Source organism: Enhydra lutris, unplaced genomic scaffold (genome assembly GCF_002288905.1).
Source record: "Enhydra lutris kenyoni isolate GAN:26980312 unplaced genomic scaffold, ASM228890v2 scaffoldscaffold4, whole genome shotgun sequence".
Classification (NCBI taxonomy): domain Eukaryota; kingdom Metazoa; phylum Chordata; class Mammalia; order Carnivora; family Mustelidae; genus Enhydra; species Enhydra lutris.
In genome coordinates, this window is record NW_019154088.1 from 19,917,746 (window position 1) to 19,935,028 (window position 17,283).

The following is a 17,283-nucleotide window of genomic DNA, read 5'->3' on the forward strand; positions in this document are numbered from 1 at the left end:
AAATAAAATCTTAAAAAAAAAAAAAAAAAAAGATGCCCCAAATGGCCCCTGAAAGGGAGGGATGTTGAGGATGACCATTGGTGTGACTCTGGATGGAGAAGGCTCCAAACTTTCTGCTTAGAGGCCAAGAGTTTCATTTTTTTTTTTAAGATTTTATTTATTTATTTGACAGAGAGAGATCACAAGTAGACAGAGAGGCAGGCAGAGAGAGAGAGAGAGAGAGAGAGAGGGAAGCAGGCTCCCTGCTGAGCAGAGAGCCTGATGCGGGACTCGATCCCAGGACCCTGAGATCATGACCTGAGCCGAAGGCAGCGGCTTAACCCACTGAGCCACCCAGGCGCCCGGGTTTTCATTTTTGAATTGAAACTCCTTTCTCCTGATTATAAAAAAAAATGCTTATTTTCAAAATTGGAAAATTATAAAAAAGAGAAAACCCCATAGTCCCATCTTCCACAAGGAACTACTATCGGATTTTTTGGTACAGTTCATCACAGACTTCATGCCTCTTTTCTAAACATGGCTGGGATCCTATGGTAGAGGTATTTTGGATGGTTCCAGAATTGTTTAACACAGGGACAGGGAATTATGTTGGTTGCAGCTTTTACTGCCAATTCTGTTAAACTGAGCTCCAGGAGAATAGGGGGAAAAAACACCATCTTCCTAGCAACCTGAATGATTAGTTACCATAATTAAGAAGTCTCTTCTTTAATGTTTGTATAAAATAATACCTTCAACTCATGTCCCACAATTCACTTAATAATTTCCTTTGATAGACACATTATTCCTCCCTACAACCCCCTTTCTTTGCTTTATTTTAGATAATGCTACAGTAAATATTACTGCTCGTGTGGCTCTTCTATATTTTGGATCACTCCTTTCAAGCAAGTTGTTAAGATGTGTGGAATCACTAGATCAAAGGTTATAAATTTTTCAAGGCTTCCAATACACATTACCAACATGTTTTCCAAAATGTTTGTACCAATTTATGGTCCCAGCTGATAGCGTTTGAGAATAGAGGAGGCAGGTCTGAAACGTGAGCTACTGTCAGTCTTTAATGAAAATAAGTATGAAAGAGAGTTTCATGGTTTCTTTTTTAAGGGAGTTCAGGGAGGAATTAAACACACTGCCTAACCAATCAGCAAAAACAGTAAGTTTGGGTTTGTTTGCTTGTTTTTGCCCATCAAACAGTGTTTCATGGCAGACAGGAGATCTGAAAAGCTGCCTGACCCCTACTTACCCACATGCAATGGCGCATCCCGACGGGGCATACGCACAGGCCATCACCCACGTGCAGGGCATGGTGACTGCGTGCTCCTGAAACACAGAACGTGAGCCTCACAGAGGGAATGAACGGCGCTCCTACACAAATGTGTTAACATGTGGAGCCCAACATGGGGCTCGATCTCACGACTCATGAGATCATGACCTGAGCAGAAACCAAGTCGGATGCTCAACCAACTGAGCCACCCAGGTGCCCCTACTTCTTTCTTAATGTGATACTCCTCTTGTTCTTGTGAATGAATATTGGGGCTCATTTTCTGTGAAAGGTCTGTCAGAATTTCACTTCAGTTATACGCTTTACCTTATTTACTCAGATTCTTCCTATTTTCAGAATCTACTCTTAAATGATCCTACATGTATGCTGTGTTTGTTGCCCTGTGAGTATCCAAGGGCCTCTGTCCCCTTGGGTCCTGACACCTTCCTGGGAAGGTCAGAATGAAAGCGGGCGAGGGCAGGGTGATCTTGAGAGACCCTATAACGTGGGAGCGATGAGAACTAGAGGTAGCAGTTCCTGCTCCTGGCTGGTGGTCGGGTCACCCACATTCTCCTGCATGCTGACAGGGAACAAAGCCACAATTGGAAACCTTCTGCATCTGTGGGCTTCTTTCCCTGAGAGACATGGGCCCCGGTTCCTGGTTCCAACACCAGCAAGATGTGTGGCCCCAAGCAGGATGGCCACCTGTCCACCCTCAGTCTCTCCCCATCGGTGAAGAGAGAGGATAGGACTAGATGATTTCAGTACCTTTCAGTGCTGGTCTTCTTTCCTGTTATGATTCTCTGTGTTTTTGTGGGGGAAACACGGGCCCTGATACTGCTCACAGAAATTCTGTCACTCACAATTACAGCCTTTTGGATGCCTAGAATAACCCACGGCAGCAAATGGCCACTCTGAGCACAAGGCGCCACAGGCCCCCTTCAAGTAACAGCTATGTTCCCTGTCAGGGGCCACAGTGGCAACACCATGGCTCCCCAGAAATCAGGCAGTGTGTGCTCTATGACATCCTAGGGCTTTTAAACAGAAGCAACAAACCCCTACACACTCTTGAAGATGCTAAGGCGCGCTGGCAGAAGGAGAGGCCTCCATGGAGGGAGGTGCTGGAGAGGAAACCCCCTGCAAATTGCTAAGCTGCCATCTTTACTATTTCCCAGGAGCCTGACCATGAGGGACTCTGCTCCAGAAGATGGTTCTGGGCCCCCCTTGATCAGCCTGTGTGCACCTGTCTACTACAACACTTACTAAACACGTTCAATCATGCAGAATATGGATGCTGCTGGGTCTGAGGCACACAGAGGTCTCTTTGTCTTATATGGTGAGAGAGAAGACCTTCCCTGTATAAACAACGGAACCAGTATGGAATACATAGTAGTTGTTACGGTAAAAGGCAACACAAGGCAGGCTTGTGAGCACATCTCCACAGAGATTTTCGCCTTTCTCTTTAGTTAAGAGTCTAAATGTAGGTCATATTTGGAGCTGAGCACGCCCAGGCCCGACTTGCAGGCATCACTGGAGAGTCAGTTCAACTCCTTGCAGCTTCAGCTTCCCCCCGCCTCCACCATCTGCTCATGTCCATGATGCTACAGAGTCCGGTCAAAGACACAGAGGACAGGGGTGCCTGGGAGGCTCAGTGGTTAAGCATCTGTCTTTGGCTCAGGTCATGATCTCAGGGTCCTGGGATCGAGCCCCGCATCGGGCTCCCTGCTCAGCGGGGAGCCTGCTTCTCCCTCTCTCACTCCCCCTGCTTGTGTTCCCACTCTTGCTGTGTCTCTGTCAAATAAATGAATAAAATTGTTAAAAAAAAAAAAAAAAGACACAGAGGGCAGAGAAAGCTGGGGGTTCAGGAACCTCCTACCACCTCTCAGGAGAAAAATAATATATGCCTATGTGAATGTGCTGAGTTTTCCAGGCCAGGCCCTTTCCGGCGTGTTAGTGCCCTCTCTGAGGGCTCTGTGTGCTCCTGCCTGGGGGAGAGGTTTCAGCTCCGGATGGAGACGGACACGGTGTGGGTTACTGGGCTGTCCCAACACAAGATGGGCTTTCCTGGGGTTTTCAACCCCAGACAGGCAGCCGAGGAGCCGGATGACCATGCCTGGGGGTATCTGGCAGGGAAGAGGACAGGGCTGGGGCTCTGAGGTGCTGCTCAAAGAGCCAGGGACAACCTCTTACCTTGTTAGTAGTGAAGGAATCCCACACGATCACCTTCCCATCCTGGAGGGAAAAGAGTCAACAGCTTAGGAGTTGTCAGCCAGTCCTGACAGGGAGCTGCTGAGAATGCTCGAAGAGCTGTGTCTGGCTGGGCAGCGTGCAGGAGACCGCCAGAGTGAGTACCCGGGTATCAGAACCTCCAGCCAATCTCTGAACAACAGGGAGGGAATGGGGGGCTGAACTGTCCAGCCCGATTACAGGCTCAGTTCTCAATGGGATACCGCTTGTGGAATACAAAGCAATGCTCAGAGACTTCTAGACCATTTAGAAACCAAGCACTGATTGTTGGTATCTTGTCATCGCCCACACGTCCTGACAAGAAGCTAGACAGGGGTGAGACAGACCTGAAATTACCTCAAGGTACTTGCCAGGTAACTAGTGGTCTCTTACTTCCTCCCTCCCCACCCCCACCAGCCGTCCTGGCTCCTGAGCCCCACGCTCCCCGCTCTCTGGGTCAGAGCCCCACCAGCACGCATTCCAATCTGGGCTGCGCAGGCCTGACATCAGTGTCACTTCCCCACCCGGACGTTTCACATCTGTGCTGAGAACAATGTGCAACTCCTGTCTGTCACGGTGGGGCCCCTCCGCAGAGCACTCGCTGCCAAGGGTGGACTCAGGGCTGGCGAGGCTACTTTCACCGTGACAGCTGCTGCAGTCACACTGGGGCTGTCGGGGGTCACCACAAAGTTGTGTGTGTGTCATATAAACCCACACAAGCCCTGGTCCCTACAGGGCAGCCGCCTGCTTGGCATGTGGTGTGCAGGTCCTCTGGGCCCCCAGACTCTGCCTGACAGAGGAAGAAGATGGCCGAGTCGGCCACCTCCACGGCAGGCTTGGTTTTTGTAATCACTGAAGCCGTTTGGAGCTATATCTGAACAATGAGGTAAGGGTGGGGGGGAGAGATGCCACTCAGGGACACAAGCAAGGTCTGATTATCCAAAGTGACATGGTTGCTTTCTTTGCATGATCCACTGGAAGACTTCCATATTCTTGCTGCATGTGGCTAAAAAGCCCAGGAAAAAAGTCAAAGTGGGCCATCTGGGGCCTTTCAAAACTCCTAAGCACATTGGCTCTTCCAGTCTAATTTCTCTGACTGAATGCCCAAACACATTTGAGGTAGATTAGGTAACAGGGCAGATAGGAGGGAAGGAGCTCCAGACCTGTACCCCGGGACCCCCCCCTCACCTGGAGCCTGGCTCTCCGTGTGTTGTCCGAGCTGGCCTTCCTTCTGGCGGCTTCCTCCCCAACACTGCCTGCCTGCCGGCCCCACTTCCCACCCACTGTGTGCTCTGGAGAGAAGAAGGCACCCAAGAGGCTAAAATCAGCTATGAAACCAAATGTGGGCCTCTCCAGAAGCCCAGATTTATACACCAGGGGCCTGTGAACCTGGAGAGACCACCCCCACCCCAAGCCCTACCCCACGCAGTCAGGCTAATTAATCTCCTGCCTGTGAGAGAGAAGGGCTGCTCTGAGTCACTCCGTCTGCTCCAGAATGTTCCTGCTGTTTCCAGCCTCCTCCCACACCCGCCCCGCTTCTCGTCTTCTCTGCAGCAGAGCCGGGAGGATGGAGCGTGTCAGCAATGTCCCTCCTCCCTCTCTAATAAGAACAGCATGTGAGTGACAGAAAAATCCAGTATCTATTGTACTTTGAAGGATAAAAAAATGTCAAAAAGGCTAGGTAGCAACATGTGTATCTTGATAACCACTTGGTAAAAAAAAAAAAAAGTCTGGAAAGAAATGCTCTGAAATAGTAATAATGGTTGGGACAGGGCGGTGGGAGTAAAATGGTTTCTTTGTTCTCTTTTTCAGGGTCTCTTTAACATGGTAACATACGTAAGAGATAAATGTTTTATGAACTTAAAAGAAAGCAAGTACAACATGACACATTAGATCTACAGGTAATACAGGAGATTAAGAACACCTGTCCTTACCAAACACAACCTGACACATGTTGGAGGGTGTGGATTATTTAGATCACGTACAGTTTTTATATTTAAAAGGGCTATTAAAAACCCCAAAATTGTCCTTTGGAAAATCTGGGCTGAAAGTAGGAATGGTGGGAGGGGAGTCCAAACTGGCCATAAATATAGAGGACTTCAGTTTATAATTTTATAATTCAATGCATATTACATCAAAATAGACATAAAAAGGACCAAGCAGTGATCATCAGACTCCTGACAGTCACACTTTTGTAGAGGCCCCTCCCTCACGTCAGGGTTGGAAAACAGCAGGAGTGAAGGAATGTTACGTTTGACGGCCTGGCTTCAGCCTCCTTCTCCCCCTCTTGCTCTGGGGAAGGCTGGCTACCATCTCATGAGCAGCTCTGTGGAAAGGTCTACATGGTGAAGAATGAGGGCCTCCAGTCGATGAGCCATTTTGGAAATGAGTTTCTGCCCTAGTCGAGCTGTGCCGTGACCTCAGTTCTGACCAACATCTTGACTGTAACCCCATGAGGGACTCTGAGCCAGAACCATCCATGGGACACTACATCAAAAACTAATGATGTACGTACTGGTGACTAACATAACATAAAAAAAAAAAAAAAAAAAAAACCCACCCAGATAAGCCACCCTTATCTGGCTCTCAGAAACCATGTGAAATAATATTTGTTGTTTTAAGTTGCTGAATTTGGAGGTAATTTGTGATGCAGCAATAGATAAAACTAGTACTTAAGATATAGAAGAGACAATGTCAACTACATAAAATGAATGAAAAATTATACTTTACAAAATATTTATCTTAAATTTATTCTTTAAGGCATAAAAAGTGTTTAGGAACTCTTAAACTAAAAGAAGCCACAAGCACTTATGTCCTCAATTTGGGGGGGAAATGCCCCACTATCTAAAAAATGAATTTGATTTCCTGAAGTAAGCTCAGGAAAAATAATTCTGAATGGCTTCTCAGATATAGTTCACATTTCAGTTATTACCATAACTCTGAATCCACCCAAATCAGTGACATTCTACAGTCTGCAAGAGAATGCTGCACTATGCTAACTCACGTCCTGTGGAGAATAAGCAGAGGGACTAAGAGCAGACAGTGTTTTTTGAAAAGGAAAGTTCTCTTTCTTCTTCAGTGATCAAGTCAGACCCTTGCGCACCCTCACAGAGCAGATGCCACCTACCTGGGAGGAGCTCACAATCCTCCTCTTATCTTTGCACCAGTCCATGCAGAGAACCTTGTTCCCATGGCCTTTGAGGGTCCTCCTGGTCTTCATGACAAACTGCCCCAGAGCTTCCACCCGCTCGGCCACCTGGTGCACTAGAAGGACAGGCTACAATCAGTTCCATCACCAATGACTGGATTCTGAGCCATACGCTGGCAAAGGGATGACATGGGTCTTTGTGGCCACAGTTTGATTCTCCTGGTTTGGTTTTGTTTTACTATTATGCCTTCATAAGACTCTTTCAAACTCAGGAGAGGGTAGAGACAACACTGTCATTCTCTCTTTGTGTTTAATACCCCACATCTTTCAGAGCACGTCTATCTTTGTGTGCTGAGGGATCAGCAAGACGACCTCATCTATAGAGTTGATGTGCCTTCCACCACACAGAATTCTCCTGCTGAAGGGCCACAGCTCTGCAAGGTGGGCAGGGCGAGCAGCAAAGTGAGACCATTGTCCCCATTTAACAGGTGAGGAGACTGAGGCTCACAGGGTTCTTTAGCTACAACAAGTTCAGAGAGCCAACTGGGAAAGAAGCTGGGGCTTTCGGTTCTTTTACCCACCTTTCCAATAACAAGGGAAAGTGACTTTATAAGAACTGTCCCATTAGGTGGCGAAACGTGCACCCACGCTGCTGTTTGGCAGGCACTGTGACTCCTGGCTGAAGCCCCTGTACCTAGTACAGGCCTGGGACGTGTTGGGGGTCTGGTCACGTGCTGCAGGCAAGAACAGACGAGGGAGCCACCACATGGTACACCCCCGGGTTTACTGAAAACTTCCAGTGCCAATACAGATCAGTATTCTACAAGTCTAAACACGTGACCTACAGGGGCAACCCACACCAGGGAGGAGCTCCAAAAAGGAATCTCTCAGGGGCTGGGCCCAGGCCTCTTTCCTGAGCCTGTTACTGAGGAGTCCCAGAAGGAGCCACGTTCCCATGAAGAGACCGTCATGTCCCAGCCCTGCATCCAGAGATGAGGAGACTGAGGCTGGGGGACCCCACGGCTTTGCCCCCTTGTGCAGTGTCCTTCTGGTTAGAGGCTATGCCAGAAGGAAAAACTGGGGCCCCAAACCGCTCCCCCACCACTTCTTTCTCCAACTCTCCCAGCTGGGCCTTTCCCCCAGGCAGGTGAGAAGGAGGGAAAGGGCATCCAAGGCAAGGGACAGGCCCACGAAAGGTGTGGTGTCTCAGCACAGCTGCGCAACACGGTAGTAGGGGGGGTGTGAGGCAAGGCAGCTGGCGGCCCTCTTCCTTCCCAGGAGCTGCTGCCACATGCTGGGAAGTGCCACCTCCCTCATGGAAATGGGGCAGGAAGGGCCAGACTGGGCTGTGGTTTAAGCCTCTGACAACAGCACGACTTCTCAGAAATCCTCCCTCCCTCCCCTCGGTCTCTCTAAACACTGCATTGTCTATTTCCTAAAAACAAGGAACTCTGACAGAGCCACAGCACATTATCAAAGTCAGAACATAAACACCGAAGTGATGCTACATCCAATCTACAGACCTTACTGAGTTACTCTCCATTGTCCCAATAATATCTTTACAGCAAAAGAAAATACAAGAACCATGGGCTGCCCTCAACTGTCATGTTTCTTTAGTTTCCGGTTAGAGTTTTCCAGCGTGGGCTTGTCTGCCGCTTGCTCATGATCAGATGCAGGCAACGCGTGTTTGGAAGGATCGCCACAGACGGACACCGAGTCCCCACCAGCGCACCCCGTCAGGAGGCACCTGTTGTCCCTTGGTCCCGTCACTGGTACTGTGCATGCTGACCATTCGGTTGAGGTGGTGTCTGCTGGGTTTCTTCCCTGGAGAGTTACCATTTTGCCTTTTGTAACGAAACTGTCACTCTTCAAACTCCAATACCCTCGTTTCAACATCTGTTCATGATTCTTGCCTGAATGGGTGATGATGGTTGGCAAGTGATTCTCCTAATTCCATCATTCCTTCTGCATTTTTAGCTGTCTTTCTAATAAAAGGAGCCTCCCCTCCTCTTCAGTGTATTTATTCACCCATTCATATTAGAGGGACTCATGGATTCTTACCTTATTCGAGGGGCTATAATACCTCAGCATTATTATTTGTTTTAACACTCAACTAGTCACTGATTTGCTCCGTGGGAGCCCTGTCAAGCAAGTGCCCCGACCTTCTGACATGTCCCTATTGTTCTCTAAGCATTTTTTTTTAAGATTTTATTTATTTATTTGACAGAGAAACAGAGAGAGAGACAGTGACAGGGGGAACACAAGCAGGGGTAGTGGGAGAGGGAGACGAGGGCTTGCTGCTGAGCAGGGAGCTCAATGTGGAACTCCATCCCAGAACCCTGGGATTATGACGTGAAGGCAGATGCTTAACGACTGAACCACCCAGATGCCCCCTAAGTATTTCTTATTCTAAGCTCATGTTCTTTCCCTGCTCTGGCCCTAGAATCAGCCACTTCTCCCAGAAGTCTTGGTTTCATTTAATTGCCCCATTTCTTTGTGATAGAAGAATAAGAGTGTGAACCAGTTAAAAGTCTCTGTGAAAACCCAAACTATAAAAAGTCCTTGCTGAACTATGAAGTACTACAAGAGAGGTATCTGGCTGGCTTAGTGGGTGGAGTGTGCAACTCTTCATCTCCGGGTTGTAAAGCCTCATGTTGCGTGTAGAGATGACTTAAAAATAAAATCTTAAAGGGTGCCTGGGTGGCTCAGTGGGTTAAGCCTCTGCCTTCGGCTCAGGTCATGATCTCAGGGTCCTGGGATGGAGCTACATCGGGCTCTCTGCTCAGCAGGGAGCCTGCTTCCTCCCCTCTCTCTCTCTCTCTGCCTGCCTCTCTGCCTACTTGTGATCTCTGTCAAATAAATAAATAAAATCTTAAAAAAAAAATCTTAAAAAGATAAAAGTACTACATGAATGTGCAATTATTATGCTATCACTTCTGCTAAAACATTGCATTTTTTAAAAAAGATTTTATTTATTTATTTGACAGAAATCTCAAGTAGACAGAGAGGCAAGAAAAGGGGGGCAGGAAGCAGGCTTCCTGCCAAGCAGAGAGCCTGACGCAGGGCTCGATCCCAGGACCCTGGGATCGTGACCTGAGCCAAAGGCAGAGGCCTCAACCCACTGAGCCACCCAGACACCCCAAAACATTGCATTCTTTATTGCCACAAATGGCACAGCAGTTTTTTACAGATACATTCTTTTTTTTTTTTTTTAAAGATTTTATTTATTTATTTGACAGAGATCACAAGTAGACAGAGAGGCAGGCAGAGAGAGAGAGACAGAGGAGGAAGCAGGCTCCCTGCCGAGCAGAGAGCCCGATGTGGGGCTCGATCCCAGGACCCTGGGATCATGACCTGAGCTGAAGGCAGAGGCCTCAACCCACTGAGCCACCCAGGTGCCCCTACAGATACATTCTTAAAAACACACTGAATATAGTTTAAAGATGGTGACTTTTCTAAATTCTTATAGGCCATTTATACAAGTCTGTACCAGCTCAGAGCTGTGAGCACATTTTATTTGGTGTTTTGTTTGGAAACTTCACATTGATATCATTGCTGCTTTCCCCAATTCAGCATGGGGACAACCAGAGCTATTTTATGTCCCTCCCATGAAAATAAAAAAAATTAATGAACTAAAAGGATGACTCACCCAATCGATATGGGGCCTTTCTTATCTAATGTGAGTCTGACCATATACTGGCTACTAATGATTTTTTTCTCACTGCATTTTCCTTTCCATATATAGGTTTACTCTAAACCCACTCCATCCCATCTCTATCTGGCAAATCTCACATCTGTTAAATTGAAGAGTTACAGCTTGAATGATGTCTCTAGAACCCTGAGTACATGCCAGGTACAGAAAAGAATAAGACAGTCCCTGCCCTTCCAGAGCCCATGGTCTGCAGGGGGCAGATCGCAGCTGTAGGGAGGTAACAGAGGTGGTGGGGAGCCCAGGGTAACCCAGCTGACTCTGCCGGCAGCTGTGCCATCAGGAGGGGACGTCACAGGTACCTCGTTTTGAAGGATCCATAGGAACTGGAGTAAGGAAAGGGGAGGCTGAATCACCTTCCAAATTTTGCACCAATAAACTGTCTTTCATGGCCACTATTTGGTGGAAGATCTAAGGAACTGAGGATGAAAAATTATCCAAAGCTAATTCTAAAAAATTCAGTTTGCAACCCAAGTGTCCATTGATAGAGGAATGGATAAAGAAGATGTGATATACACACACACACACACACACACACACACACAATGGCATACTTCTTGTAGAAGAATGAGATCTTAGCATTTGTGACAGTGAAATAAGTCAGAGAAAGACAAATCCATATGACCTCACTTTTATGTGAAATCTAAAAAACAAAACAAAGCAAATGCAGAAGCAGACCCATAAATACGGAGAACAGACTGAGGGTTGCCAGAGGAGAGGAGGTGGAGGATGGGCAAAATGGGGGAAGAGGAGAGGGAGGTACGGGGTTCCAGTTATGGAATGAATAAGTCATGGGGACGGTGGGGGGAATGGGGAACCTGGGTGATGGGCATTAAGGAGGGCACACGTGGTGTGAGGAGCCCTGGGTGTTATCCTCAACTGGTGAATTACTGAATGTGACATCTGAAACTAATGATGTACTATAAGTTGGCTAATTGAATTTAAATTAAAAAAAAATACTAAGTCACAGGGATAAAATGGGATAACAGCATAGAGAGTACAGTCAATGATATTGTATAGAGCTGTCTGGGGACAGATGGTAGCTACTCTTGTGAGCAGAGCATAACCTACAGAGTTATCAAATCACTGCCGTACACCTGAAACTAATGTAACACTGTATGTCAGCTAGATTCAGTTAAAAAATACAAATGAAAAAATTTAAAAATGGGTTCTCTCTGATTCTACCCCTCGATTGAATGGGGTGAGATATAAAAACCCTCAAACACTTGGATGGAAGGAAAACATCTGCAATCACATTACTTCTTGTGTGCTTGGGATTTTGGAATTGCTCCAACACATACATTAGCTACACACACAAAAAAAATCTCCCCAGGGGCGCCTGGGTGGCTCAGTTGGTTAAGCGACTGCCTTCGGCTCAGGTCATGATCCTGGAGTTCCGGGATCAAGTCCCGCATCGGGCTCCCAGCTCCACGGGGAGTCTGCTTCTCTCTCTGACCTTCTCCTCGCTCATGCTCTCTCTCACTGTCTCTCTCTCTCTCTCTCTCAAATAAATAAATAAAATGTTAAAAAAAAAATCTCCCCAGAATTCCCTAATTAAAAGCTGGAGAGGCTAAGCAATGGTGCAGTCTTTCAGACGGAGTACTACATGCCTCCATACAATAAAATCAAAATATTGACGTTAAACAGAAGGGCAAAATGACACGGGGAGCTATGTAATCCACTGTGTTAATTTAAAATTAGGCTCAAACTCTGAATCTAGTACAATCCCAAGTATGCTCACAAATAATTAGCACAAACATAAAATCATAAGTTATGGGGGCGCCTGGGTGGCTCAGTGGGTTAAGCCGCTGCCTTCGGCTCAGGTCATGATCTCAGGGTCCTGGGATCGAGTCCCATCGGGCTCTCTGCTCGGCAGGGAGCCTGCTTCTCTTCTCTCTCTCTCTCTCTCTCTCTGCCTGCCTCTCTGTCTACTTGTGATCTCTCTCTGTCAAATAAATAAATAAAATCTTTAAAAAAAAAAAATCATAAGTTATGAAAGACACCAAAATATTCAAAGTGGCTACCTCTGGGTGGTGGGGTTATGAATAGCTTGTTTACTTCCAGATTTCTAAATTTGTTATAGTGGGCCTTAGTTTATTATGGTGGAAGCCTAGAGATACTTGTGTGAGCTAGCTTGTTGCAATTATGAACACAGAGCCAAAGCAAGGGGAGAGACGAAAGGTAGGTTTGCTCTTGGCTCCCTCTCATGGCTGCAGGCAGCACGGGGGAGAGCAGCAGCGAGACGATTAGTTTGTAGGGAAACTCATGTCCAGCCTCAGGCCACACAGCATATTTCCTTAAAACTTGGAAAAAGCCAGTCAATGTATTTGCTTCAGACTAATCCAGAAATTGGTTTTCCTTGGTTTCTCCTTAAACCATAAAATCAGAATAGTCCAAGGCTCCTGTTATCATATAGCCTTTGAGAATAAAACCTTTCACAAAGTTACATTTATAAGAGATAGAAAAGTGAATAAACAGTATCTGATGGTAAGTCCTGTGACTTGCCCAAATTTCCTCTAGATATGTACTCAAGAAATTACATACATCTTTGAGTGGCTTTGTTCCTACGCTAGATTAGAATCCGCCCTCAAAGAGGCTGGGAATCTGGAAGAAGCCCCCCACAACCCCCACGAGGCTGCCATACATGCTGCCTGACATAAACACAGCGTGCCTCCTGCCCTTTCTGGCTCACTCTTCTGTTTAATTTCAAGTTAAGGACTCTTTAAAGTTGAACTCTCATCTTTGTTCTTGATCTTGACTCTCATTCCAGTTCTCATTTTTTATTATCAAAGCAGGAAATGCACAGATGGGTATACAGTGAAAAGTACCTCTACCTCCCCTCTCTCCCCTGGGCTCTCTCTAGAGAAAACAAGTTTCTCATGTATCCTGCCACAAATTCAATGCACATACAAGCATCCCTTGTTTAAGCTAATGAGGTCATGTTATACTGTTTTGTACTTTTTCAATTTCATATTGAGACCTTTTCATACACATACATGGATTTTTTTTTCCTTTTTAATGTAAGTCTCCATTGCCTGAGAGATGGACTAGCAGGGTGAGAAGGAGAGCTAATACTAGGAGCCCAAACCCTGGCATCTCCCCCCACCCCCATTCTCCCTTAGAGTAGCTGCAGAAGCTTAAGGCATTCCCTTTATCCTTCCCTGGATCTCAACAGTCTCCTCATCCATAAGGTTATGGAGAGGAGGGGAAGGAAAATTTTTGTGCCCGAGGACTGAGGCTGAAGCAAGTGACCCTTCTAGTTTTGAGAACTGTGGGATAGGACCTCCAAAGATCTCCATGTCCCAATCCTTGGAACCTGTAACTATGTTACTTTACATGGCAAAAGGGGCTTTGTAGATGTGATTATGTTAAGGATCTTGAGGCGGGATGATTACCCTGATTTATACAGGTAGGCCCACTATAGTCATAAGGGTCCTTATGAGGGGAAGGCAGGCAGGTCAGGGTCAAAGAAGGTGAGGTGATGACAGAAAGGTCAGAGGCCACAAGCCAAGGATTGCAGGCAGCCTCCAGAGGCGGAAAAGGCAAGAAAGAACCTCTCCCCTAAAGGTTCCAGAAGGAATGCAGCCCTGAAGACCCACTATAGACTTCTGATGTCCAGAACTGTAAGAGTAAATTTATGTTGCTCTAAGTCCCTATGTTTATGGAAATTTCTACAACAGCAAGAGGAAACTAATATAAGCTATAACTTCATGATTCTAAAATGTCTTACAATCAAGGAAGGAAACACTTACCCATGGCAGAAGGTAAGCAGAAGGCAGGGGAAACATCCCGAAACATCCCGTAAGGGGAAACATCTAGGGAGGAGGAAGCTTTGAAGGAATAAGGTGAAAGTCAGGGGCCCAAGGCCCGGGGCTATGGAGTTTCATGTAGGCTGGCTTCCCCTAGGGACCCATATAAGCCATTTCCTCTATTTAACGCTGGCCAAAGGTCTGACTTCTATCCATATGGAGACAGACCTTTCCACTGTGAGTCCAAAATTCAGCCCTGGCTTCTGAGGGTACTGCATCCTTGGCAGGATGGGGGTTCTGTGTTGAAAAGCTCTACCTTGACTATCTCTCTGCCTTAAGGCCATTTCCCAAGCCAAGGAAAAGGCTGAGAGGTTCCCTGCGGGCAGTCTGCCCTGCTGATGAAGAGCTTCTGGAGAACCTCCTCTGCACAGAGCCCAAAGGGACTGGGCACAGAGCTGAAGTGAGGCTGGGCTGGAGTTCTGACTGCCTGGACTGGCATCCTGGTCCCACCACTTACTGGCTGCAGTCCCCTAGCAAGTCCCTTCACTCAGTTTCCTCATCTGTAACATGCAGAAGTCAGAAGACCTACCTCAGAGGCACCCAACCAACACTGACAGCATCATCGACAGCATCTGCACAATGCAGGAACTGGCTGAGTGAAATGAGGCAGACTTTGCCCAGTGCCTCCCAATTGCTGTTCCCTACCACTCCCTGATAACAGAAGCCCAGCTTTATCCGGGGATGACAATGTGTCCAGTTCACTTCTCCCTTTCCCAATCTTCCTTGCAATAACTATGTGACCTACTTCTGGCCAATAAAGTACAAAATCTGTTGGGAGAAAGGAGGCTTTGGGGAAAACTTCTGCTTTCCTGATAAGAAGGAAAACAAGAGGCTGGTGCCCACATTGCCCCTTCTTGCCCTGGATACAGAGGTTATGTTTGGAGCTGGGGCAGTCATATTATAATCATGGGGCTAAAGCCAGTGTTTTCAGGGTAATGGAGAAGAAAGCCTGGAGTCTGGGTCCTTGATGGCACTCTAGGCAGCTGAACCAAAGCTAGTGGTCATTGACACTTCTTCCTGTGATATAAGGAAAATAACTCCCAATTTGCTTTATTTGGGGTTTATGGTTCATTGTAGCTGGACACATCCCTAAATGATAAGTGGTTTAGCATGTCTCTGATTTAAAGAAGGCCCCTTGGAAAGAAAGCACACTCTATAGAGTCACGTCATCTGCTTCTATCAAGTGATTTTCAAAGAAAGGCATCAGGCACTCAATGACCTAGCATGAACCCCATGTTTCTTCTCCAAATAGTCTTTAAAAGGGGTGGCACCAGATAGGAATGGCAGGAGCCTGAGGGGTGCCTGAGGGTACCGTGGCGGGGGTGGGGTGTGGGGGGGAGGCTGTGCTCAGCAAAGGGGAGCTGCCACCCTCGGAGCTGAAATGCAGATAAAGCCACTTCCCCAAGCCTGGCCCTGAGCCCAAACTCTGCTGAGGACAAACCATCTGACGGTAAAGGGAAGCGGATCCCACCAAGAGTCATTTAACCTGGCTATTTAATTGCTTGCTCATAAAAATCACAGAGCCGTTTCTGAATTATGGTGGTGGTCAATAATTAAGTTTATTTAAGACTGGCATTGCTCTTTTATGCCAAACGCACCGCATCCATTCAAAAGCTTCTTTTGCTTTTTTTCTCTTTTGCTTCTTTTTCCCTTTTGCTTCTTTTCCTCTGCTTTTTTCCCTCATCTGGTTCTCCACACCCCTTCGCCCAAGGAAAGGGGGCAGAGTGGAAAAACGATGTTTTTAACTCAGAGCCTGGTTCCTCGTAAAAGCAAAACTGAGAAAAGGCTCCACAGTGATGGAGAAAGCTAAATGATGGAAAAACAAAACGGGAGTTTACCCTAGGCCGCGCCCACCAGGGCGGTGTTGGCTACCGCCGACACCCTCCTCCACCCCGCTCCGGTAGGAAGGCAACCAGTTCGCAGCTCCCAGGCAGGTGATGGACGAACTGGTCCCAAGATCCTTCAGGGGGTGGGGTGGGAGGTAAGAACAGCGGCCAGGGGCTGCTACCACAGGGGCCCCCGCCCAGAGGCGGAACGGCTTCCGCTAGCGGGGGGAGGGGAGTGCTCTGCAAGGTGTCCCGCGTTTCCGAGGGCCTCCGGGCTCGGGCCCCACAGCCACGCACCCCGGGGCTCCGGGCCGCGACCCGCGCCTCACCTGGCGCCCGGGAACCGGGGGCCCATCCCTGGCGCCGGCGCAGGCCTGGCTCCTTCCCTGGGAGGCCCAGCGCCCACCCCCACCCCCCGCCAGCCGCGCTCCCCCGGGGGCCGGTCTGGTTCCCTCGGCCCGCCTCCCGGCGCGCAGCCCCCGCCCCGGCCCGCACTCACGCTCCACGTCGTGCAGCTTGGCCCGCTCCTCCTCCAGTTTGCCCTTCAGGCTCTCGGCCTCGCTCTTCAGCGACGCCAGGGTCTGGTTCTCGTGCAGCCCGTCGGTTGCCATCTTCGCGCCGGTTCGCGGCGGGGAGGGAAGGGGAGAGCCGGGATGCGGGTGAGCGGGCGACCGAGGCCTGCCCGGCGAGCGGGCAGGAGCGGCCCCGTGCAGCTCCACCGCCGTCTCCCCGAGCGCGGCCCCGCCCTCCGGCGCTGACGCGGCGGCTGCGAGCCGGGCTGCGGCGGCCGACTCCCCCCTCCGCCCGCCGCACGGGAGGGCACCGGCGCCCTCTCCGCGCCCCCCCCCTCCGCCTGGCACCTGCCGCGCGCTGGCGCTGTGCCCAGGGCAATGCCCTCGGTGGTGCTGCTGCTCACCACCCCGGAGAAGCTGGGAGTATCGTGCCCATTTTACCGGTGGGAAAACCGAGGCTCAGTGATGGTAACGTGACTTGCCGGAGGACACGCACCTGGTGAAGGACCAAACTGGGATTCCAACCCAGGACCGCCCGGCTCCTGGGAGCCGGTGAAGTCCCGCTGACACGGCCTTCCTACTCTCCCCTTCCCCGGCACCGGTCTCCCCTCAGTGGGCCTTGATAGGCTGCCCAGTGGCAGCTGCCTGCAGAGTAGATGAGCGAGGACTGCCCGACGAGGCCCAGCCCGCACCGCTCATACACTGATACCGGCCTCACCTGGGTGCCGCTCCCCCACAACGAATGGGAAACGTTCCTCCTTTGTTGACTTAAATATACTAAAATAAAGCTAAATCTGG

At 48.7% G+C, this 17,283-nt stretch overlaps 1 protein-coding gene across 1 annotated transcript in view; it reads right to left on the reverse strand.

The window, feature by feature from the left end:
* Positions 1-16,691, reverse strand: part of LOC111140421 (G protein subunit beta 5) — a 42,603-nt gene extending 25,912 nt beyond the window's left edge. The window contains exons 1-4 of the mRNA XM_022492679.1: positions 16,473-16,691; positions 6,609-6,745; positions 3,446-3,487; positions 1,238-1,314 (exon numbers count right to left, since the gene is read on the reverse strand). Of these exons, the coding sequence (XP_022348387.1) occupies positions 1,238-1,314; positions 3,446-3,487; positions 6,609-6,745; positions 16,473-16,584 (368 nt within the window). The 5' untranslated portion in view covers positions 16,585-16,691. The remainder of the gene's footprint in view (positions 1-1,237; positions 1,315-3,445; positions 3,488-6,608; positions 6,746-16,472) is intronic.
* Between the last annotated feature and the right edge of the window lie 592 nt (positions 16,692-17,283).